We start from the raw sequence: 25,780 nt of genomic DNA on the forward strand, positions 1-25,780 counted from the left end.
CCTCCTTTCAACTGGTTTGCACTGGGGTTAGTTTTGCAATTCCATAGTTGGAACAGTGGGGCGTTGCTATAGGAACCGGACCAATGTTAAAAGCTTTCGTAGGCCTCAACCATTATAGACGGAGTATACGTTGGGAGTACGTATATACGGATTTTGGGGGGGGGGGGGGGGGGGGGGGGGGGAAGAGTTAAAAAGGAACAAACAATTCACACAGCCACTGCCTGCCCGTGTCAGTGCGGACTTCAGCTTGGGAAAATTTATGAAAAATACACTCTACAACCACTCTGGATACCTAGTTGGGATCACTGTTGCAGATCCTGTAGCAGCACCATTTCACTATGTTATCATTATCATAGTATACATTTTGTCGTTATCAATGTTGTTAATTATGTTCTGTATGAAGGCTAGATGAGGAGCTTAGCTCCTCAGATGCTAAGCTGGCATCAGAATTGACTTCCGCTTTCATCATGACAAGACGTGTTTACGTTCGCTCCTGCCCTCCGACGGACTCAAAGTCGCTGATTTTTATCAATTTTGTTTTTTTCCTCTTCTGGTGTATGGACCCCTACCTCAATACACCCAAGGGACTATATCGAGTTGTTTTGGAGAAAAACGAACCGGTAAAAGGGGAGTTTCAACATCTTCCCCATAGCGAGTTTTACCTGGTCAGAGACAACGAGATCAACGTGAACCACGGGAAGCACCCTGGATACGTCTTTGAAACTATTCAATCCTATTCAGCCCGAAGAGACAAGCTCCAGCTTAGCAAAGTGAAGAGATTTTTATTTTTCTTTATTTTGTTACTGGCTGGCGACATCGAAAGTAATCCTGGTCCCGTGATCACTCGACAAAGGACTAGACTGCTCGAACAGGTAACGGTGGAGAACAACGGACACAGCAACAGCGACGAACAACAACAACACCGCTGGCGTGGAGAACAATGGACTCGCGGCCCTCACCGCCGACACAGCGATGATCAACAACAACAACAACAACACCGCTGGCGTCCTTCCTCCTCAACCAACCTGCATCATGCTGGATATACACGCTAATAACCCGGTTGTGAATCCTATATTCGCAAGGGCCGAGCGTGTCCCAGGCAAAGGCAGGAGACTGAGGAGTGACCTGCTACCGGCGACAGTCAAGGCCCAAGACACGGTCAACACCCCCATCTACAGGCATGAAGAGTCCCCGCATCCAACCGCAGCCCCACTCCCGGCACCCCCCACCATCCCCCCACGGCAACCCGCGGCCGCAACTACTGCAGACATCAACAATGGACCTCCCTATTTTAACATGGAGGACATTAACAGTATTGCCAGCGTCAAAGGAATCCATTTGTTTCACCTGAACATCAACAGCCTTGGACCCAAACTGGCTGAGGTCAGACAAGTGTTCCAAAGCGGTAAGGTAAACATCCTAAGTTTCTCTGAAACAAAGCTGGACGAGTCCACCAGGGACCCAGAGATAGAAATAGAGAACTATACTATCATTAGGAACGACAGAAACAGGCATGGCGGTGGCGTGTGCATGTATATTCACAAAGACACTGAATATGTTACTCGTACTGACTTACAGCATGATGAAATTGAAACTGTGTGGGTTGAATTAATTTAAAAAAATGCTAAATCAGTATTAGTTGGCACCGTCTATAGACCGCCCGATCAGAATGGGTTCTATGATATACTTGAGGGGTGCTTAGCTGGGGAGGAATGTGTAGTGAAAATCCTGATTGGCGACTACAATACGGATATGCTTCGTAAGGAAGCACCTGTGTTTAAGTCATTTAGTCGGTTTTGTGATCTGCATGGTGTCAGTCAGCTAATTACCCAACCCACAAGAGTGTGTGATTCTACTCAAACTGTCATTGATCTCATTCTGACCTCGGACAAATCCAGAATCTCCAAGAAAGGGGTTATTGTATGTGGGCTCAGTGATCATTTTATGATTTTCTGTACCCGCAAAATACAAAAACTAAAGTTTGACTGTCACAAAACAGTCATATCTAGGGACCTCAAAACCTACTCTAGTGAGGCCTTTAACCTTGAACTGGAGAGTCTGGATTGGTCCGATGTGCTCAGGAGCTCACTAGTCGAAGAAGCATGGCTTGGCTTTAAAACCAAATTTACATCAGTACTAAACATCATGGCTCCTTTGAGAACCGTCAGGGTCAAAACCCGCTCGGAGCCATGGATGAATTCGGACATACTGATTGCAATGAAAGCCAGAGACAACAAATGCTCTGAACTTCTTAAATGCAAGTCCATGCTAGCCAAGCGCTTCGACAGTAATCTCCAAACCAAACTGTGCAACCTAAAAACCCAGTGTAACAAGCTAAGAAACGGTGTAATTGCCATGACCAAATCTGCCAAATGTAACTTTATCAATGATAAAGCCGAGGAAATAAAAAACAATCCTCGGGAGCTCTGGAAGTTACTAAACAACCAACTAGGCTGTGGTCAGAAACTAAAAACCAGGTTTACTAACATAAACATCAAATCGAATAACACCCTCATCACTGACAAGCTTGATGTAGCCAACCACCTGAACATCTTCTTTACAAACATTGCAACAAAGCTGGTTAGCAAACTGCCCTCCCACTCTGGGCGTTTTGGTGTAGAGCACATCAAAGCCTTCTACAAAAACCTTGGTGTTTGTAAAGATGATTTCAAAATGGCAATGGTAACAACCGAGGAGGTACTTAAAAAACTGAGTGCCCTCCAACCCCACAAGGCCACTGGCCATGACAATATCCCCTCCAAATTTCTCAGAGACTCAGCCTTTTCCATAGCTCCAGTCATCACCCACATAGTTAACCTCTCCATCAAACAGGGACAGGTCCCCCAAGATTTTAAACTGGCCAAAGTAACCCCCTTGTACAAAAAAGGGAGTAAATTAGAACCCAGCAACTACCGCCCTATTTCTATTCTAAGCTCCATCTCGAAAGTGATGGAAAAAATAGTCTATGAACAGGTTGAAAAGTATCTTGCCACTAATAAATTGCTGTACGAGTTCCAATCTGGTTTCAGAACATCCCACTCCACTGACACATGCCTCCTCTATTGAGCGACCACATCAAACACGAGGTGGACGCTGGAAAATACTGCGGCATGGTCATGCTGGAACTCCAAAAGGCTTTTGACACCGTGAACCACTCCATACTGGTTAACAAGCTTAAAGCTATTGGTTTTGATAGCACATCAGTGAGCTGGATGCAATCCTACCTGGAGGGGAGAGAACAGATGGTGGAGGTGAACGGAACACTGTCCCCTCCCCTCCCAGTGAGCTGTGGCGTCCCACAAGGAAGCATACTAGGGCCTTTACTGTTCCTAATATATGTTAACGACACGACTTCAGCTTGTGACTGCAACTTGTTCCTGTTCGCAGATGACTCAGCACTGCTGGTCTCAGACAGGAACAAACTGCAGGTTGAAAAGACCCTCAGCTCTGAACTCGGTAGAATCTGCACCTGGCTCGCTGATAACAAACTATCCTTACACCTGGGAAAAACTGAATCCATCCTCTTCGGATCAAATAGTAATCTCAGCAAGGCAGATGGCTTCTTGGTTAGAGTGGGTGACAATATTATCACACGAAAAGATCAAATTACCTACCTAGGTCCCATCCTGGAGGCCAATCTTTCCGGTGATAAGATGGCCACCAACGTAATAAAATAAGTCAATCAAAGAACAAGATTCCTTTACAGGATCTCCTCACTGGTCAGCAAAAACACCTTGAAGACCTTAACAGGAGCCCTCGTACAAGGTTTCTTTGACTATGCATCCACCTCTTGGTACCACAGCACCTCAAAGGCCCTTAAAACAAGGCTCCAGACCTCCCAAAACAAACTGGTCAGGCTCCTACTTGGCCTCACCCCCCGAACCCACCTCACCCCTGCCCACTTTGACAGGCTGGGATGGCTTAGGGTCGACGACAGAGTACAGCATCTTGCAATGGGTCTGGTCCACAAGATTCGATACACCACCAAGATACCCATGTACCTGTCTAAATACTTCCTTAATGTAAACGAAGTCCACACCCACAACACCAGAGGGAGTGCAACAAACCATGTACAACCCAGATTCGGCACAAACAAGGCACTAAATTATTTTCGCTCCTATGCCACCAAAATGTGGAACGCCCTACCAACAGTCATTAAGACATGTGAATCCCTTGACTCCTTCAAAACCGCTCTCAAAGGGATCACCTACGGATGGCTGCAATTCGAAACTGGCCTCTGTAAAATCTGAATCTGAATTGAGTTTGTGCTTAAAATGTACTGTAAATTCTACAAACTGTTAATAAATATTTCAATCAATCAATCAAAATTAGACAATCGCTATTTGGGGCGGGGGCTTACTGAAAGGTCTATTTGAACTTTTATGTGGCCACTCCTGCCTTTGAACATGATGTCTTAAGGACACAGTTGGAGAAATGGAACATCTTCCCACATTAACCCAGAGAATCCTTCAATATGCACATAGGCCAATTTGTTCCAGGGATGTAGTGAACACCAGCTGATGTCTCATCAGTTCATTGTTGCAGTGAAGAGAGTGAGAAAAGGGAAAGAGGTGATAAAAAGGCAGAACTAAACTAATAAACTTGACTCGAGACATTAACCAGAGAGAGAAATGAGCATGAGCGAATAAAACAGAATACAAGAGTAGAGAGTGAATGTGTGTGTGTGTGTGTGTGTGTGTGCGCGCCCACGCTCGTGCGTGCGTATGTGTGAGGTGGGGTCCAGTGGGGTCATCAGCAGCCTGAAGGAACATCTACACCCAACAGAGCTCTGTTCTGCCACCGACCATCAAAGTTCAACACCTCTGAACCTGCCCTGGGCATGCGACCCCGTGTGTGTGTCCGTGTGTGCGTGCGTGTGTCCGTGTGACCCTAGCTGTGCTGCTGGCCAGTGTGGGGGGGGGGGGGGGGGGGTGGAGGAAGGGATGGATGAGGGAGAGGAATAGGAGTGGGAGGAGGAAGGGTTAGAGAGGTCGGAGGAAGCTCTCTGTGGCGGAGGTTTGCTTCTGCCTGGTAACGAGGGATGGGAGGAGGAGGTGGAGGAGAAGAAGTGATGGATGGAGGAGGGATGAAGAGGTCAGGAGTATAACCGAGCCTTGAGCAATGGTGTGTGTGTGTGTGTGTGTGGTGGAGGGAATGAGAGGTGAGGGGTCAATCTGCATATCCATGGCTGGTGGTTGCTGATTATTGCATTGGATATGCGCGCACACACACACACACACACACACACACACACACACAACCACACACACACACACACACACACATGCACATACTTCAACACTTGTGACACAAATGAGACCATATGTGACCCCTTCCAGTATTTTCACCCACAAGTCGGCTCTAGTGAAACTACACAATAGACCAAAATACCTTATTTTATTTTTTTTGGTGGTTTTCATTTTTAGCCACATTAACACAGTTGGAATGTTAAAGAATGTTTTTATTCCAACAGAAAGTCGTTTTAGTGTCGTAATTACATTGCAAAAATAGAAGAGGGACCACCGCTCATCTGCTGAAAAAAACTTTAGGGAGGTGCTGGAGCCACAAAAGGAATATGAGGGAAAATAAAGGGAAGCTCCGCAAAAATTGCAAAAATGTCTCTGTAATTAAAGATTATTCGCGTATTTTAGGGGGTGTGAACATTCCTGCACATATTTACATAGAGCCATTTCGATCTTTGTTCTCCAGCTCAAGCCGCCCAGATTGTAGTTGCAGTGTTTCTGTGACACAATATTAAATACAACATTATTATTGTTAACTTGATATGATGCTGTTGGATCTTGTAACAAAAGTATAACTTAAGTGATTACCCGTCGTTGTCCACTGAAGGAAAAAAATGTCGCTGACAGTTTGTGGTCTCCAGTCCACACCACACACAGCTTTGCGTTCTGACGAGATTGTTTTAGTTACTTCTCCATTATTCTGCCCTTTATTTCAGTGCACACATGTAGCTATGTGTGGTTTAGCACTGTGTTTAAATCTTTGTAACTTTATTACCGTTGAATGCTGCTGCCTGATATAATTTGATCAATCCATGACATTGTTGTTGATAGAAGAACAGCTCAAATATTGAATGTGAAGACATAGTGTAGTACAAATCCTGGTGTGATCTTCTTAAAAGTGGAAGGATCATAACAAACGTCGAAGGTATTTTTTCCCCTGACTTTCTGTTGGTCTGTTGGTAACTCTTTCGCATCAGTGCATGGCTGATTCAAGCCATGCATTTAGGGGTAAAAAGGTACCTTTGTACATAATAATATAATAATAATAAATAAATAATAAATAATAATAAAACATAATAATAAACATACAGCATTTTTAAATGTAGCAATTAAAAGCATGGGTCTAAAACTACAAGTGTTGGCTGCAAGTAGTTTTACTTCACATGTATTTATTTGAAAACTCAGTTAGCCTACTAATTACCTTTTAGATTGTATTATTACAAAACATACACTAAACGTCAGTCCTATATTTCTATATTGCAATATTGATACTTTAACTTAAGTAAAATAGTGGTAAATGGTGCATTTATATAGCGCCTTTATCCAAGGCGCTTTACATAGATTGTGCATTACATTCACCCATTCATACACTGATTGCGGCGGAAGCCATGCAAGGTACCAACCAGCACATCGGGAGCAATTTGGGGTTCAGTGTCTTGCCCAAGGACACTTCGACATGTAGACAGGAGGAGCCGGGATTCGAACCGCCGACCCATGGATCATTGGACGACCTGCTCTACCTCCTGAGCCACAGTCGCCCCAAGTAAAACAACATGTACTTTCCCACACTGCCTACTAAGTGTCCACTCGACTCATCTGTGCACTAGTGATGTGTCGGTCACGAGCGACTCGTTCATAAGAGCCGATTCATTGCTGTGAACGTGAATCGAATCGCTCACGTCTTGCAATGAGTCGGTTCGCGCTTTCGTTCACGCCCCCCACCCCCCGGCACGCACACACACACACACAACGGATATCGTCGATCGGGAGCTCAGCTGACACGTTTCTTCTGAGTAACTGAATGAATAGCTACTACTACTTTGGTTGTATAGGAGTTGAGTGGCGCTAATAAGTGTCTTTTGTCAAACAACAGTATGAATAGGCTATGACTAACGAGATGCAAATATGCAACATTATAGTGCTTTTTTGTGTCACTGACAGCTAACCTAGTGGGGGAGTGGTTAGGGGGTGGGGGAGTGATTATGCAAGCCATTAGGGGTGGAGACAAGTATCTATTGTCACACCCATTCCTGGGGCCCAGACGTGCTAAAATCTTTGGAACCTTTGTAGGAAATTCTGTACTTTGGGGTTTCCGGTTCAACAAGTTTCAGTTGGTCATATCTTCTTCATTTATTTTCCAATTTCAATGAACAATACATCATATGAAAGCTTACATTATGTAGTTTCATAATGTAAAAAACTGAAAAATGACCATGGCCCACTTGTTTATCAAACCACTGTACTCGATCACATACTGTATACAAAACAGCTCAGTGCAATTGCATTTTCTCATCCATTTCTTTCAAAACTTAGACACATTGAACACGCACACGTTGACAAAGTATACAGTACACTTACAGTATGCCCCAATTAGGCGCACACACACACACAAATGGCTATGAAAAGGCCAGCGAATGTTTACGGTCAGTTCTCAGAAAAGGTTATCGGCCATCAAACAGGACAGGCGGCTGTCTCATCCAATCAAAATGCAGGTGGGGGGTGCAGATGGGGTTCTGACAGATAGACAGACTGAGACAGGCTGAGTGGCCACTATATAGGTGAATGCAGATGGGAACGCTGCCAGCCTTGACATTTCACTGATGTCGACAGCTAGCAGCAGCCCATGTGAACCGTGTGTGTGTGTGTGTGTGTCTGTGTACAATTGTCTCTGACATGTCAGATGAAGTGGGCAAGAATGTATATGTGCATGGAGATTGAATCTCAACTGAAGGTCAGTTTGAATAACATGACACATGTGTGCACGCACACACACACACACACACACACACACACACACACACACTTCGTTCCCAAGTCCTGGCTATGATATGAATATGGAGGAGCCGAGCAGAAGGCTCAATGACACTGGGACAAGGTGATAGGGGTGGACAGGTGTGTGTGTGTGTGTGTGTGTGTGTGTGTGTGTGTGTGTGTGTGTGTGTGTGTGTCATGCCACCACAGCAGGTGGCTATTCAAAGTAAATCAGTGCCCTGGTGCTTAAGGACAGGCCCTTGGTGGCGTATTGTGTCATACGGCCGATCTACAAGCCCACATTGTATCGTCAGACTTCATTCTCCACTCTACTCTTTGTCTATTCACACCTACCTCTCTCTCTCTCGTGGTGAGAGAGAGTGATAGACTCAGTCTGTCGTTCACATGGGGCAGAGAGGGAGAGAGGAGTGTGGGAAGAAAAACTATGAAATAATGCATGTGCCCGTGTGTCACTCTTACCTTTCGCTGGTGGAGGAAGACGAGTGGAAGTGGCATGAAGGGAAAAAAGAGAAATTGTTAATATAATAAACTGTAATATGGAATGGAGAAATTGATTTTATACGGTAAATTTTCAGAGGTAAATGCAGACATATGTGGCCCACAAGCATGTATGCGCGGCTTGCACGCACACTCACTCACTCTTGGTCTGCGCGGAGAAGGCAAGGGTCAGTTTGGCAAAGAGCTCGTTGTTTTCAAATTTATCCTCTTTGACGCCGACCCAAAAGCTCTTCTCTTTTAGATCCTCTGGTCCAATCTGAGAGGCGGAGGGGAGAAAAAGATTGTTAGAGAGGAAGGAATATGGAATTGGAAAGTAGAGAAAGGAACATGAAGGAACACAGAGAGAGATAGATAGAGAGAGCGAGAGAGAGTATGAACTGATTAATAGCCAGAACAAAGAGTGATAGACTATACAGTGTGACGAACATCACTGTCAGCGGTCTGATACAATAGAAAGTGAAAGTGTCCCAATTCTACATCCATATAACCCAAGAAGAGGCATCGGTTGTTGTTTCATGAACATCCCCGCATCCCCAGCAGACTGCTGGCCGAGTGCTGCCGCTTTGGCATGGGATCAACTTTGACCAAAAAATGCACAATGAAAAGGTATGGCCAGGGTTCATGGCCATATATAGTGTGTCTTGAGTGTAGGTTTGATGATGTCAGACTGACATATGCGTGATCATATATGGAGACGTGATGTCACGACGTGTGACCAACGACCATAATTATATGGAGACGTGATGTCACGACGCGTGACCAACGACCATAATTATATGGAGATGTGATGTCACAATGCGTGACCATATATGGAGACGTAGGTGACTAGACGTATATGGAGGCGTGGGCTGACGGATTGACTGACTGACGGACTGACATGAAATTAAAGTTTTCATAGTAAATGCGACCTGCGGTGGCAATAAAAACCCCCAGGAAAGTGTTTCGGCAGGCCCCACCCAGATATTATGCGTTGGAGCCTCTATAGCGATGCCCGTTGGGCACTGGCCTAATTGGAATGATGCAAGTTGGAAAATGGAAATGCATGCCCCACATGCAGCTTGGGAATTTTTTTGAAAAATACACTCTACAACCACTCTGGATACCTAGCTGGGATCACTGTTGCAGATCCTCTAGCAGCACCATTTCACTATGTTATCATTATCATAGTATACATTTTGTCGTTATCAATGTTGTTAATGATGTTCTGTATGAAAGCTAGATGAGGAGCTTAGCTCCTCAGATGCTAAGCTGGCATTAGACAATCGCTATTTGGGTTGGGGGCTTACAGTTCTTTGTAAGGCATGCCCAAATATGTAGTATATGCAGCCAGCTTGTGGAGTTCTGCGTCAGGCATGCCCAGATATGGAGTGTTGTGCGGTCAGAACAGGCCAGCTCCATATATGAATGCTGAGCAGGGGCCCGGTCCAGAGCCTGGGCAGATGCGTTTTTGGAGCGGTTCTGGACAACAGTGTGTCCGACCGATTCGACACCGGGCACTGGACCCCCTGCTGTGGTGTGGAACGTGTGTGTCAAATTTGAAGTTGGAGGGGCTAACGGTTCTCGAGTTACGTGGATTACACACAAACATACACACACACACATACACATTTATAGATAGATGACACAGATACGTTGCTACAGCAGTAGACTGTTCATTTTCTGACCTGATCTGCTTTTCAGAACTAAAACTACTAGCTGGGTCCCAATTCGTCCAAAATCAAAAAGATTGTGCACTTGGTGACAAGTTTTAGATTTTTGGTATGGTGTTAGGTATGGTTATAAGGTTTTCAAAAACCATCGCAAACGAGTTGTGCTCGCCCCCTAGTGGTCTGTTTGCAATGAATCTAATATTAAAGTATATGGTTAAAAACCAAAATAATTGATGGATTATATTAGTATTGGGTATGCTAAATAACATTTCTGGAACTTCTGGAAAGGCCTAATTTTCAAGATAATTTCAAAATAATTGATGGATTATATTAGTATTGGGTATGCTAAATAACATTTCTGGAACTTCTGGAAAGGCATAATTTTCAAGATGGCGTTTACAGTGCCCTCAGTGAGCTTAAATGCCTATAAACTGGGATTTAATACATAAAAAATCATAACAATTATACACTTGGTGGTGTTAGGTATGGGCATAAGGTTTTCAAAAACCATCGCAAACAAACCTAGTGGTCAGTTTGCAATGAATCCAATGTTAAATAGGCCAGCATTGGATTAATTGCATACAGACCACTAGGGGGTGAGCCCAACTTGTTTGCGACGCCCATACCCAACATCATGCCAAATAGCTAAAACTTGTCACCAAATGCATAATTGTTATGATTTTGTATGTATTAAATCCCAGTTTATAGGCATTTTAAGCTCACGGTAGCCATCGTGGACGCCAATGCACGCCATCTTGAAAATGATGCCTTTCCAGAAGTTATTTTCACCCACATTTTTAATATGTTATTTAGCATATCCAATACTAATATAATCCATTGGAAAATCTATTTTATCAATTGTTTTGATTTGTAACCATACTGACCCATTTAATATTAGATTCATTGCAAACAGACCACTAGGGGGCGAGCCCAACTCGTTTGCGATGGTTTTTGAAAACCATACCATATAACACCATGCCAAAAATCAAAAACTTGTCACCAAGTGCACGATTATAACGAATTGGGACCCAGCTATACAGCAAAACAAACAGTAAAGACAACATAATACAGAACTATTTGTTACAAGGCCAGTGACAGGTGATCCAGCTGTGTAACAACTCATAAGTAACTGACGTCACTTCAAAATGACACTTCACTGAGCAAGGATGTCTCATTTGACAAATGGATTCATTGGTCTTCTCATCAACCTCACATCTCTCCCATGCGTCGTTAACTAGGAGGAGATGAGATACAAGGAAGAGACGCACGTGAGGGACGTGATCTCATCCATGTGTATTGTGCTGACAAAGTTACATCTCCTTGTGCTGTGCATGACAATTTATCTTTCACATACTGTAGGCTCACAGGTGGATGTGATTATGAAAAAAAATAAAATAAAAATACAAAAATAAAACGGGAAGAAGAAACAGTAAGATACACGTTGACATTTCTGCCCGAGAGAAGCGTGTCGGTGGTCACTGCTCCACAGGGCTTATAGAAGACAAAGAGGCCCATCCTCCACTTTCAGAAGTTCTCTTCAGTAAGAGTCAAGAGACACCAAAATAACAAACTTCCCAATGTTAAAGGTATATTCAGTGATTTCACTCAAAAAACCTTAGGTTTCGTTTTTGGCTGTGGGACCCAGCCTTTCGTCCAATCAGGATAGAGAGTCAAAAACGAAACCTAAGGTTTTTTGACCCCCAGGGGTTAACTGGGGACAGGGAGGAACTCCTTATATGGGCAGCACACTCTATAGTAGAGAGGATTATCACAACAAAACAAAAAAATAAGTGATATTTGAATTAAGTGAAATCACTGAATATACCTTTAACCCCAAGGAATAGATGAAGGGACGGATGGGTGGTGGAATGGAAGGAGGGAGGGTACTGACAAGGGGAAAGGAGGGGAAGGAGAAAAGGTACAGTGTCAAATAGGATGGATGACACAAAGTTTAGTTCAGACAGAGATAGCCTCCTCTTCATCAGTACCCCCCTCCCTCTGTCTTCCTCCTTGCTTCACCCCCTGACCCACCGCCCACTCCTTCACTCTCTTTTCATTCCAGTCACAACTTGCAATTAACTTTGTGTATGTGTGCGTGTGTGTTTCTTCTTCCTAACAAAAAGACAGCGTGAACACAGCAAGAAAGACAGCGAGAGAGGGGGGGGAGAGAGGGGATAGTAAGTTCACAGATATGATGCCTTTCATTATGGACGCAGCCTCAGGGAGTGTGTGTACGAGTGTGCGGAGGGGGGGATTGAAGGACTGGGAAAGTGTGAGAGCGTGAAAGGAGGGTGAGAGCGAGTGGGGGGGATGTTAATTTAAATTACAAAAGAACGCTGTCCTTTCTTGCCGCAATTTAATTATCTTTGAGCAGCCCAGTTAAAAGAACCAGGCTTATTAAAAAACAATTTCTGTGACATCCTCGTCAGAAAAAGAGAGAGAGAGACTGAATGCTCAAGAAGTCGAGTGAAGCCATTAAACAGTAGCTTCAGGCTAAAGAGGGACAGGGCCGTTTTGATGTTTCAACCATCACAGATGAGAGAAAGATCATGATGCACATAGATACACACACGTGTGTGTGCGCACACACACACACACACACACACACACACACACACACACACACGCACGCACTCTCTCTCTCTCTCTCTCTCTCTCTCAGCGTTAACACCTCATTCTTACTGTAGTGTCACCCACACGCACAAACATGGATATACCCTTGGCTATAGCACACAGAGAAGCGCCATGCACACTCCCCATTAGAATACGTGAAATTTCACTTATAAATGATAAATGATCCAACACGCATCATATTCCCACTAGAGATAAATGCACTGGGGCATGAATATATATTTTGGGAGGCTGAGCTTCGGAACGATATTTGCCTGATACTATATACACCGTTAAAAATGCCGTAGAATAATTTAACACATACATAATTCATGACGTTTTGTTGTTCACATATAAACATGCTATTTAAGGTAAACGTGTAATGAACTCAATAAATGATAAAGAAGAACGTTGGTAGCATGAAAAGTCTAGATAGAGTTTTGGCCACCTGTGAGTAGTAATAGTGATATAGGCCTGTGTTACAGTAGGTGTCAGGCAGCCTCTCTGGCCTCAGCATTCCTAAAGTAAAAGCTGGCTAGTTTAATTTGCCAGATTGGCCTCCAGATATTAAGTTATGTGTGCAGAAAATGAAGCCTCATAAATCACAGTAGAACAATGCATGTGCCACGCAGTGGGCAAAGTTGTGATTGCTCTTTTGAAGGAACAAACATACATATACAGTATACATACTGTTCGGAAAAACGCTGAATGGAATATGAATATGATTATTATAAACGCTGAATGGAATATGAATATTATTATTATAAACGCTGAATGGCCACAATGTAGAACGGAGAGAAGTGGTATCTCATATGGTAATGGTGGCACTGTCACACGCTCTTGTCCCACTCACCTTGCTCCAGTTGGCTCTCTTCAGCTGCACCTCAGGCTTGTACTCCTTCTTAGCCTCGAGACCGAATGGGAGTGGTGGGGGTGGTGGGGGTGTCCAGACACCCATGCCGGGCGGAGGAGGCGGTGGAAGGCCCGGACCACCGGGAGGTGGTGGCGGCGGTGGCGGTCCCATCCCGGGTAAGGGCGGAGGGGGTGGGGGCCCTGGGGGTCCACCCATGCCAGGGAGTGGGGGAGGAGGAGGAGGTGGTGGTGGCCCTGGCATACCTGGCAAGGGTGGAGGGGGCGGGGGGGGAGGAGGGCCACCCATCTGCCCGGGTAGAGGTGGAGGTGGAGGGGGTGCAAAGCCACCAACATGCCCGGGTAAGGGTGGTGGTGGTGGAGGCGGCGGCGGAGGTGGGATCCCCACGTGGCCAGGAAGGGGTGGTGGGGGAGGTGGGGGAGGAACACCCGTTTGTCCAGGGACAGGCTGGGCAGTAGGGGGAGGGGGCGCCCCTGGGGTTGGCGCAGGAACAGTAATTGTGATAACTTTGGTCTTGGCCTCTTCTAGATCTTTGGACAGCTTCTCAATCTTCAGAGAGATATAGAAAAGACCACAGTGGGATAGACAACGGGAAAAGAGAGATGATAGAGCATGGGAAATTGGGAGAGAGAAATTAGTTGGGTTACTGTCATTATTAAGGGACCAAGAAGACACGCAGTGACTTTGGTCACTTCTTGTTTTTGTAGTTTTTTTTCTTCTCCTTCTTCTTCCGCCAAAAATAGCTGTTCTGACTGAACCGTGCAGTCGCTTTTCGTGAAACTCGGTAATCTGGTAGAGGGCCATGCCAAACGGTGACTATGTGAAGCCCATGACCATTGGCCAAATGGTGGCGCTATAGCACTGAAATTGAAAATTAAGTTGAAAATGCAAACTTTGAATGTGCATATCTAATGAACTGTTTGACCGTTGGAAATGACACTTTGATACACATATTTGTCTCCTCATGCCGAACAACTTCCATATTCTGACTTTTGACCTCTGACCTTTAGATTACCCACCAATTTGAAATATATGAAAACCATTTCAAATGTATCTTCTCCCAGAATCTTTGATCAAAATGCACAAAAACGTCTAGACTTGAACTTTGGACTTATACGAACAAAAAATCGTAACAGATTTCTTTTAAGTGAAAAAATTAAGTTTTTATGAGCCAATAAAAAAAATATGTCTTGTGAAACCTCTCATGCAACCAATACGTCTTCCAAATACGGTTGGCAGAGCTAATACCTATACTGCATGTTACTGTATAGAATGAGTCAACTGACAGAGTCTGCTTAGCTCAGTCGGTAGAGCTCTCACCTTTGGACCACAGGGTCACTGGTTCAAATCCGGGTAGTGACAACTCGGCCTGTGATTCTTATTTGTGCATATTTCTCTCTCTCTCTCTCTCTCTCTCTCTATCTATCACTAGGACATGACAATCATCATAATAATAGAGATACTAGTAACTGTAATAGAGTAATAAGTCTAATAGTGTAATAAGTGTATTTAGTGTAATAGTGAAATAGTGTAATAAGTGTAAAAGTAGTGCAATAGTTTAATAGTGAAATTGTGTATTAAGTCCAAATTTGTAATAGTGTACTATTAGTGTAATAGTAGTGTAATAGTGTAATATAAGTGTAATAGTGTAATATTGTAATAAGTCTAATAGTGTAATAGTGTAATAGTAGTGTAATAGTGTAATAAGTCTAATAGTGTAATAGTAGTGTAATAGTGTAATAAGTGTAATAGTAGTGTAATAGTGTAATAAGTATAATAGTGTAATAGTAGTGTAATAGTGTAATAAGTGTAATAGTGTAATAGTAATGTAATAGTGTAATAGTGTAATAAGTATAATAGTGTAATAGTAGTGTAATAGTGTAATAAGTGTAATAGTGTAATAAGTGTAATAGTGCAAAAGTGTAATAGTGGTGTAATAGTGTAATAAGTGTATTCTGTCTTCTCTCTCTCTCTCTCTCTCTCCACTCCCCCCTCTCTCTGTCTCTCTCTCCACCCCCCCCTCTCTCTCTCTCTCCACTCTCTCTCTCTCTGTCTCCACCCTCTCTCTCTGTCTCCACACTCTCTGTCCTCTCTCTGTACTCTCTCTGTCTCCACCCTCTCTCTCTGTCTCCACACTCTCTGTCCTCTCTCTGTCTCAACACTCTCTGTCCTCTCTCTGTCTCCACACTCTCTGTACTCTCTCTGTCTCCACCCTCTCTCTTTGTCTCCACCCTCTCTCTCTCTCTCTCTCTCTCCCCACACTCTCTGTCCTCTCTCTCTCTCTGTCTCTCTCTCTATCTCCTTGGTCCCGCCTTATCGCTGCTTGCAGCTATATTTGTTACTTGGAATTGTGTTTCACTGAGGAATTCTTCTGTGTCAGCATGATGTACAGAACAGTACAGGAACACACCTAAACATAAACACCTAAATGAACACCTAAAGGTAACACACCCACAATGAATGTTATTTACCTTTAGCTGTGTGTATCAGTCAAACTGGCTGATGTAAATTGTGTGTATGGTAAAGTATACATATAGGTGAAAGAATGGTTTGTGTGTACACAGACACAAATTGTGTGACGACGAGAAAACACATGTGCCAGCAGTGTGTTAGTTCAGAAGATGTGCTTTGTTTGTACAAGTGAGTTTGTGCATGCAGAGTCAGGTACACAAGTGCATCTGCTGGTGGTTGCATGCATCTGTGCGCGTCTGCCGCTGTGTCTTGTGACTCGGAGAGACGGATAGTGACAGACATGGTGGTGGCGGTGGCGTGGGGGGGCTCTGAGTCTTATGAAGGCAAAGGATGAAGTGCTTGAAGAGGCATCACGTGGAGGGACAGTGGAGAGAGAGGTCTACATATGAAGAAATCCATGCTGGGCAGTGCTTCAGACACAAATACAGAGAGGCATCTCAGGATGTGAAGCCTCTTTGATGGTTGGCTGTTTAATGTTGAGGATGTTGGACGTGTGTGTGTGCGCGCGTGTGCGTGTGCATTTGTGCGTACAGAAGAAATTATTCTGCTAGCATCAGCCAGTTTATATCTGGCGTGCCTGGCGATCTGTGTTCAACTGTAACTGACACGCACGCATGCACACCAGATCCAGTCAGACTGTTGTGGGTCATGTGGTGAACGTGCATGCATGTGTTTACTGAGTGTCACTGTTAGGCAGAGTCCAGCTGGTATGGCAGCAGGGGTTCTGACAGCTACATACTCCCTGTCTCTTCCTCTTTTCTCCTTCCACACCCCCCCTCCCCCCCTTTCCTACAAACTCTAAATTATCTCCCTCTTATAACTTTTCTATAACCTAGGGGACATCCCACGGTGCAATAAGCAAAAGGTGCATCCTGATCTGCTAACTCAATGTCACTTGTTTTTAGATCCCGTCCAACGAACCGAAAGTACACACTTCCCCACCTGCTGGGCGCTGTATTGCCTCAAAGTACTGACTGTCTTAGGGCTGGGGCGGTATGGGATTTTTATTACCGCGGTTATTGCCGGCCCCCATACCGCCGGTATGGCGGTTATTACCCCTCTACCAGTTACTGTGTTAATGTCCAAATGTCCAAAAGGCATCCACCTTATTTAACTAACATGTAACCTACTGTGGCAACAGCTGCTGTAGTGTGCTGTGTAAAGAACTGTCTTTTCTTTTCCATTTGTAATAACACATATTAATAATTACGTAAACTGTGGTATAACAGCAACAGTATGATTTTTACTGCCTTGCATTGAATCCAATTCCCATGCCATAACCTTCCAATTGCACCTCTGTCATGACCTAATCTGATCAACAGTAGTGTATTGTATCTGCATTGTCGGTTTATTTATATTCTCGACCTCCATCACAGAGACTGTGTGTGTGTGTGTGTATACCTTCTCATTCAGTGTGCTAAGCTGTTGCTGCAGTCCCTGGTTATCTCTGTCTGATTCCTGCTTGGTAGAGACCAGCTTTTCCTTCTCATGGCAGAGAACGAGCAGACGCTGCTCATAGTCTCCCTCCAGCTTCTTCAACTCCACCTGCAGCTCGTGGCGCGATGTCAGCTCCGCATCCAGCTGACACACACACACACACACACACACACACACACACACACACACACACACACACACACACACACACACACACACACACACACACACACACACACACACACACACACACACACACACACACACACACACAGTTAGGCAGTAGCAGAGTGAAAACATAACAATGCAATCAGATATGCATCAGTACATGATGCCAGACAAACAAACATGTTCTCCTGACTCACACTCCACCTGAACACCAAGGAAAACACATGTCCGATAGCTACAGTAAGTTACACGTGCAATACGTAACATATATCACGTGCAAATGTTCAAATCAGTACCTCGTGTCGTGTGCCGAGTATGGCTTAGTCTGTAAACCTGTTCATTAGCCACTATTCATTAGAAGAACAGTTGTTTTTTGGAGTGGATCTCACACAACTGAAACGACCGATTAGTTTGAGCACAGGAAAATGTGGAATAAACCACAGGCAGCTGATAGCGCTCATGTTGTTCTTTCAGTCAGTTGTTGAAAACTATGAAAAATAAAATAAATCAAACATGAATGCTGCCTTGTATCGGAGTCTGATGCCAGCGTTTTACTCGGTCTGACCAGATTGTGAAACACAGCTGTTTGAGATGCTGTCCAACCACATTTGGCTCAGTTCTAAAGACAGTGGAGGCACTGGCTTTAAGCCACAGCACAGCTAAACCCATGCATTGGTTCCTCTAGCCCAGCTTTCACTGGTGATGCCAGGTGTTTGTGATGTGAAATGAGTGATTTGGGCAGTGGAGATTGAGGTTGTGGAATGCATGGCTTGAAAATGTAAATGCAATGTTAGGAATTTTATTATTAATCATATTTTACATATTTATAATTACAATTTTGGCTTCCAAATCATTTGCAAAATTATTATTTTGCGGCATTCTGTTTCGCAACGACACTCATTTTGTTTTGCATTATAAATCAAGCTCATGTGTGGAGTTTGCATGTTCTCCCCGTGTCCCCTAGGGTAGGTACCCTCACAAACAAAAGCAGTAATCCTGGTCTCTAAACTACCTCCCCCTGGCCAGCCAGGAACTGGTCGGAATAACGTGTTTCTTCCATGTGCTACGTCCGTTCAGGCTAGTCTCGTCATGACAGCCGATTCTACAACAGACAGTTATTGTTAAAGGGATCGATAAATGCATGAGGTTTCCAAAGCCAATCACTAATATTGTTAGAAAATTGTGATCTCAATATTACCCAAAGTTTTGCCATAATAGAGCAGCCCTAATTCATATTAAAAACTCTGTCTGGAGTGGCCAAATGACTGTAGGTAAAGTTTGGCCAAGAGGCTGCAAAAGGTCAAACCATTCATGAATCATTCATTTGAGAGATGATAATTTGTGAAGCAGTTAAAAAAAATAGAAATCTGAACATCACCCAATGCATATTCAATCCAACAGTCCAACACTTTACCTCTTTTCTCCAAAGAATGTGCATGGGTGTGTGTGTGTGTGTGTGTGTGTGTGTGTGTGTGTGTGTGTGTTTAGTCTCCTGGCAGCTGAGGCTATTTCCATATTTCAAAGACCTGTAGAAGCTATTTCCTGCAGCATGGCGCGTTCAATTTCATTGTACACTTTACAGCACAATTGAAGGCCAATTAATGTCTCGGCTCCCACGCAGTACTTAAATAATCTCACTTCTCTTCTCACTTCACTTTTAATGCACTCCTTGTCTTTGTTTTTTAAGAAGCTGAAACAAACACAAATTCAAAGTTTCTCACATTCAGCAACTTTCGAGGATTTGTGACAAACTCAAAATACTGTACACACATGCGTGCAGACAAACACACACACATACACAAAGATGTTTAATTTGCAGACAGCGTATTCCTTCCTCTCACTGTCAGCTTCCTGACAGCCTCATCCCTAATCCCTGCCGGAGGGACTGGGTGCAATTACCCCATCATACCCAACAAGCACTATGGGGCACATCCGATTCACAAAAGTGTTTGTGTGTGTGTGTGTGTGTGTGTGTGTGTGTGTGGTCAGTGCACGTTGTCATGTGTATGATGGTGGTGGTGTGTGCCTGTGTGCGCGTGCACATGGCAGGGACTGGTTTGTGCTTCCTCTTTGCAATTATCCTGTCACTCCTATAATAGGACAGAAACACCGGGGTAGCACCCCCCCACAATCAAGGCATTTACCCCCTCCGTGAGCATTTGCACGTGTGTGTGTGTGTGTGTGTGTGTGTGTGTGTGTCTGTTGCCAGCCTTAGAGAGCATCTCTCTGTCGGGTGCCTGTCAGAGATGTGTGTTCGTGTTCTACGCTGTTCCTCTCATATCTTCTTTCTCATTTGTCGCCGCTTGTCAGGCGAAGAGACTAGCCGCATAGAATCTCATTAGGGTTCCGCTGAGTACCAGTGCGTTTGTGTGCGTGTGTGCATGTGTATACGCATGGATAGATTAGCATTTACAGACGGTACATCATTTCCTTATTTTTTTCCCCATATCATTGCTGTCAGGTGGAAACCTCATACAGCATGTCGAAAACTGTTACTTTTCAGAATTCAAATATAGCTACAACACCCTGACAGGGTCACAGGGGTCCATTTGGTTACATTTGTTACGTTAAATGAACACTCAGGATGTTACTGTGTGTGTGCGTGTGTGTGTGTGTGTGTGTGTGCCCGTGTCCGTGTGCCCGTGTCCGTGTGTGTGTGTGTGTGTGAAAGAGGTCACCTTCTTCTCCAGTTCTGTGGCCTTGGCCTCACTGGACTCCACCTTGGTTTGATCCACCATGTTGTCTGTAGCAGAGACAAAAGAGGAGGGGCGGGATTCAGACAATGCACCTGCTCATGTCTGGGCTGTGAAGACATTACGCCTTTTGGTCTGGCACATGCTGTTCACACACACACACACACACACAGACACACACACACACACACAGTCACACACACACACACAAACTCACATTCACACCAAACATGAGCAAACGTGCTTCTTACACACGGCTGGTTGTCCTTCTCCCTGACACCTGCTTTATTTTTCATTTGACACTTTTCAAAGTCGAGATGGGTGAGACGATAGAATCTGTGCATAAGTGTAGTTTCCTTTTCCAGAAAGTGGCATAATCTTGTCCTCTTGTCCGGGTCAGTTTCCCATAGCTTATTTTAACCCAATCGGCCTCATTCCTAAATGGGTTAATGGGCTCAGCAGCACATTTGAATCGGAAATAGATAATGAAGGTGGCATGTGGTTCCAGTTCAAATGAAGCTATGGCAAACTGCCCCGAAACAGGGAATGTTTTGTCACCTTTTGGAAAAAGGAACTAAAGTTATACACAGAGCAAGAGTAATCTGCAATAGGAAGATCCTATCTGCTGCATCCTGATTCTATCCATCACTACCCCACACCACCCACTCAGACAACAGACACCCAAACTCCCCCTCTCTCCCTATCTCCCCCTCTCTCCCCACACCACCCACTCAGACAACAGACACCCCACTCAGACAACAGACACCCACACTCCCCCTCTCTCCTGATTCTATCCATCACTACCCCACACCACCCACTCAGACAACAGACACCCACACTCCCCCTCTCTCCCCATCTCCTCCATCACTACCCCACACCTCCCACTCAGACAACAGACACCCACACTCCCCCTCTCTCCCCATCTCCTCCATCACTAGCCTGGTTAATAAACCAGACCGAATCAGCCGTTGGCAAAAATAAATTGCCTGTCGGCGGATTACGGTCTGGAGAGGCTCAATTGTACGCCCATTTCCTACACCAGAGAAATGGGGCGGCCAATCGGGACACGGTATGCAATATGGGCGGGCTTTGGTACAGTGACTTTCAATGCTTGAGACCTTTGACTGGCAGTAGCTCTGACCAATTGCGTCAAAGAGAAAATGTTTCAACCCTCCCCCTGGAAATGAAATCCAAGCTGAGCCTCCCCAGACTAATATCCCGCAGTCCGTGCGATATTAGTCTGGTTTATTAACCAGGCTACTCCAGTACTCCATCACTACCCCACACCACCCACTCAGACAACAGACACGAACACTCCCCCTCTATCCCTATCCATCACTACCCCACACCACCCACTCAGACAACAGACACCCACACTCCCCCTCTCTCCCTATCCATCACTACCCCACACCACCCACTCAGACAACAGACACCCTCACTCCCCCTCTCTCCCCATCTCCTCCTAGATTACATCTTACATTTGCTTTAACTTTTTTTCCGGTAATGCCATTTTTCAGTGAGTACAGAATAAACTAGAAAAAGTGCCCTTCTGGGCACAGGTCTCCACCAGGAGGATAGGAGTGTGTGTGATGTTTGGCAAAATGTTTAGGAGTAATTTAAACATGTTTTTTTGTTTCTTGCAACAAATTCATTTTGTTGAGGAAATGCAGAGCCAGATCACCCATAGCATCTCTGAGGATAGAATTCTCGATGAGCAGGACATGTGCAGCATTTTGTACAAAACGGGCTACTCCTGAAAACTTTGGAAGGCAATCTTAGCTAATCAGTGTAAAATCTGAGAAATCCAACAGGCTCGTCTTGATCACATGACTACAGAGATCATGTGTACCGATTTGCGTGAGATTTGGATGAAATCTGTGCAACTAACATAAACAATGTGTTTTGCAGAAATCGGCCTCATGGTGGCGCTATAACCGGCAGATGTGGAGGAATGCAGGGACAATGTTTTTCCATGGCCTCTAGAGAGTGTGCAAACATACATTGTATACAGATCGATGCAGGTAAAAACAGGAATTGGCCTGTTATAGCGCCACTGTGAGGCTGATTTGGTAAAACAAATAGTGGCATGTCCTCCTCGGCCTAGTGGAAATGGGTGTGTATAATTTCAGGGAAATTGGACACTGTGATTTGTGGCATTTTGTTCGAAACGGACCAATCATGTGAGCTTTGGAAGCCAATCTTAGCCAATCAGGATGGAAGATGGGAAACTGTGCAGATCCGTGTTGATCACATGACTATGAAGATAGTGTATACCGAATTGTGTGATGTATGGATAAAATGTGTACGAGTTATCTACAGAAATGTGTTTTGCCTAAATCTGCCTCATGGTGGTGCTATAAAAGGCCGTTGAGGAATATTTGGGGAAGAGGTTCGTCGTTGGCATCCAGGGAGTGTGTGTGCACAGTTTGGCATGGATCAGGCCAACGGTGCTGGAGATTAGCTGATAACGGACGGACGGAAGGACGGACGGACACACGGACGGAGTGCAAAACATACTCTCTCCCATGCCTTCGGCCTGGTGGACACAAAAATAACCACGGTCTCTACACCTCAGCTATTTTCCCATGTGATATTAAGGGTCTGCTGTTTCAGTGCCAGGCTGTGTACAGTACATGGTTAGCTGGGTCTACTAGTTAAGACTGACCAGCAGGAATAGTGTTGAGGTGTACAGATGGGCACACTGAGCAGTCTGCAGTGAAGGCACAATGGATGAGTGCCACGCGGCGACTAAATGAAAGACAGCAACCCATGGTGCCTCAGAGCCACATGGGGGGAAACGATGAGACGTGGGAGAAAGAAATATAGAGAGGTGTTGAAAATGCTCAGATGGAAAGCTGCACGAAAAGCCAGGGAACATAAAAGTTAATGGCAAGGGAAACGAGAAGGTGTGCACAGAAAGAAATGCCAAGTGGTAACAAAAATAATGGGCAAGGAATAAAAACGACACGCGCGCACACACACACACACACACAAACACACACACACACACACACACACACAGTTAGGCAGAGGAAGGAGAGAGAGAGAGTGCAGAAACGGCTGGTGGATAACATGAAAAGAAATGGAAGATAAAATTGCAGGCCAGCCCACATATCTTTCAGTGTGTGTGTGTGTGTGTGTGTGTGTGTGTGTGTGTGTGTGTTTCTGTTTGAGTATATACAGTTACTGGGTGTGTGATGCGGGGAGGGGGGTTGCTTTCGTCTGTCGTGGCAGCGAGGCTAAATGGGACAGGCTTCTAATAGAGAGAGAGAAAAAACCTGTGTGCAGAATTTCAGAGTTCAAAGAAAAACACTAAATAATGCATGCAGGGCAGAATTGGGCTGCTTTCCACCGATAATAACACTGGCAGCCTTAAAGGAGGGCAGCCAATGTGTGTGTGTGTGTGTGTGTGTGTGTGTGTGTGTGTGTGTGTGTGTGTGTGTGTGTGTGTGTGTGTGTGTGTGTGTGTGTGTGTGAGTCACAGCAGGACACATTTAGAAGCAGCACAATTAGAGCCTCCTACTGTGAGCAACAGAGAGACACCAGGAAGGAGTTTTGAACTCTGGAGACATGGCCTCTCAACGCCCACTCTGTTCTTTCAGTTTAACTTTAGTTTAGTCAATGGACTATGCTTGTGTTTATTACATACTGTATATAATGGTGGAGGCATTGTTTTGGATTCTGGACAGCACATAGTGAAGGCAGACAGGAAACAATGTGAGAATAATGTGAGAGACAGGTGGCCAGTGGCAGGTGTCATGTGGCGGATTCAAATCTTCAAACGATGTGACTACATGCATCATGGTGTAGCTAGGGCCTGTCTCAGTTTGACGCCTTCAGTGACATTGCCTGGGAAAAGGTAGCATTTTAGCATGGTGCTTAAAATGAAGTAATTTAAACAGGGACTAAGAAATATCAATTGTTAAAAACTTCACAAGACTGCAGCTACCATAGCGAGACTTGTAGCTGTAATCTACAACCCACACTGACATGTCTCTCTCTGGCACCATCCGGTGGTGTGTCTGGGGCACTCCACCTGCTTTGTCATCTATCCATCATAATATGGCTGCGTGTGTGTGCTGTGCGTGTATGCATTTGTGTGTGTGTGTGTGTGTGTGTGTGTGTGTGTGTGTGAATGTCAAACAATGTGACCGTGCTTGCATGCGTGTTCACTCGTGAGAGCTTTCATTTGAGATTGGGGGGAGGAGTGTGACTTCATTTCAATCGTCCAACCGTGTCCTCAAACAGTGCTCTCCCTCAAGCGTGAATCAAATGGAAGAAAATGGCCTTCAAACAACATGGGGGGAAATATGTGAAATGTTGTATTTGTCTGCAGCCCATTCAATTCCTGCTGTGTGTGTGTGTGTGTGTGCGTGTGTGCGTGTGTGTGTGTGTGTGTGTGCGGGTGTGTGCGGGTCTAGTGCACGTGTGCTTGTAGCTCACCTATCAAACCCTCAACATCCAGGTTGATAAGGTTACGGCACTTGAAGTCTGGGTCGGCACCATTTTTGTGAAGCACAATCTGACCAATGCACTCATCCATCAACTTGTAGTACTGAGGCCTAAGGGAGGACAGGTAAAAAAAAAAAACACCACCACATTTGCAAGTGTTACTAGAACTGGGTGTGATGTGCGTTATATTCTCAGAGCAGTGTTCAGTTTTCCCAATAAAACACACACACACACACAGACACGCGTGTCACTTTGTCTTTGCGACTGAGATTGGCTGTCCGCATAAGCGTGACAACTTCACTTTCTTGTCACAAAGATTGATTGTGTGAGAGTGGGATTTGTGTGTGTGTGTGTGTGTGTGTGTGTGTGTGTGTGTGTGTGTGTGTGTGTGTGTGTGTGTGTGTGTGTGTGTGTGTGTGTGTGCGTGCGCGTGTGCAGCGTCCTGTGTCTGATCTAGCTGGTTTCACACAGACACTCAATTTTGGAGGTGTCTGATTCTCTGACCCTGTGTGATGCTCCCAGAGTCACAAACTCAATACTTTATTTATTTCATCTCTCTCTCTCTCTCTCTCTCTCTCTCTTTCTTTGTCTCTCTCTCATATTTGTTCCTCCATCTCTACACTTCACCATTTGTTCCCCTTATATCTGAGGTTTATCCGTGGAGCAAGAGAGACATCTAGTGTCTGTTTTGGAAAAGTCAGTCAAAGTTATATTGCTCCACTACTAAGTGAAAGTTGCTCAAATTCTCAGTCAAATTTTCAAGTACTGGAGTACAGTACTTGAAATAAAAATTATAATATATATAAATAGTTTCTTTGTACCCTGACCGGAATCCCAGCAGGTTTCCATTGTGGAAAATTGTGAATCAGGCACTTCATCAACCAACCACCCTGAGTGCTTTGGATGACAAATAAC

General features: G+C 44.7%; 1 protein-coding gene across 1 annotated transcript in view; it reads right to left on the reverse strand.

Annotated features, from left to right (window-relative positions):
• LOC310873755 (protein diaphanous homolog 1-like) overlaps window positions 1–25,780 on the reverse strand; it is a gene marked incomplete at its 3' end in the record, with an annotated part of 344,698 nt that overhangs the window by 253,982 nt on the left and 64,936 nt on the right. Inside the window, exons 13-17 of the mRNA XM_083786306.1 lie at window positions 24,857–24,975; window positions 20,399–20,463; window positions 17,517–17,696; window positions 13,626–14,192; window positions 8,655–8,769 (exon numbers count right to left, since the gene is read on the reverse strand). Coding sequence (XP_083642432.1) covers window positions 8,655–8,769; window positions 13,626–14,192; window positions 17,517–17,696; window positions 20,399–20,463; window positions 24,857–24,975 — 1,046 coding nt within the window. The remainder of the gene's footprint in view (window positions 1–8,654; window positions 8,770–13,625; window positions 14,193–17,516; window positions 17,697–20,398; window positions 20,464–24,856; window positions 24,976–25,780) is intronic.

Source organism: Protomyctophum parallelum (assembly GCF_964188405.1).
Source record: "Protomyctophum parallelum genome assembly, chromosome: 16".
Taxonomy (NCBI): Eukaryota; Metazoa; Chordata; class Actinopteri; order Myctophiformes; family Myctophidae; genus Protomyctophum; species Protomyctophum parallelum.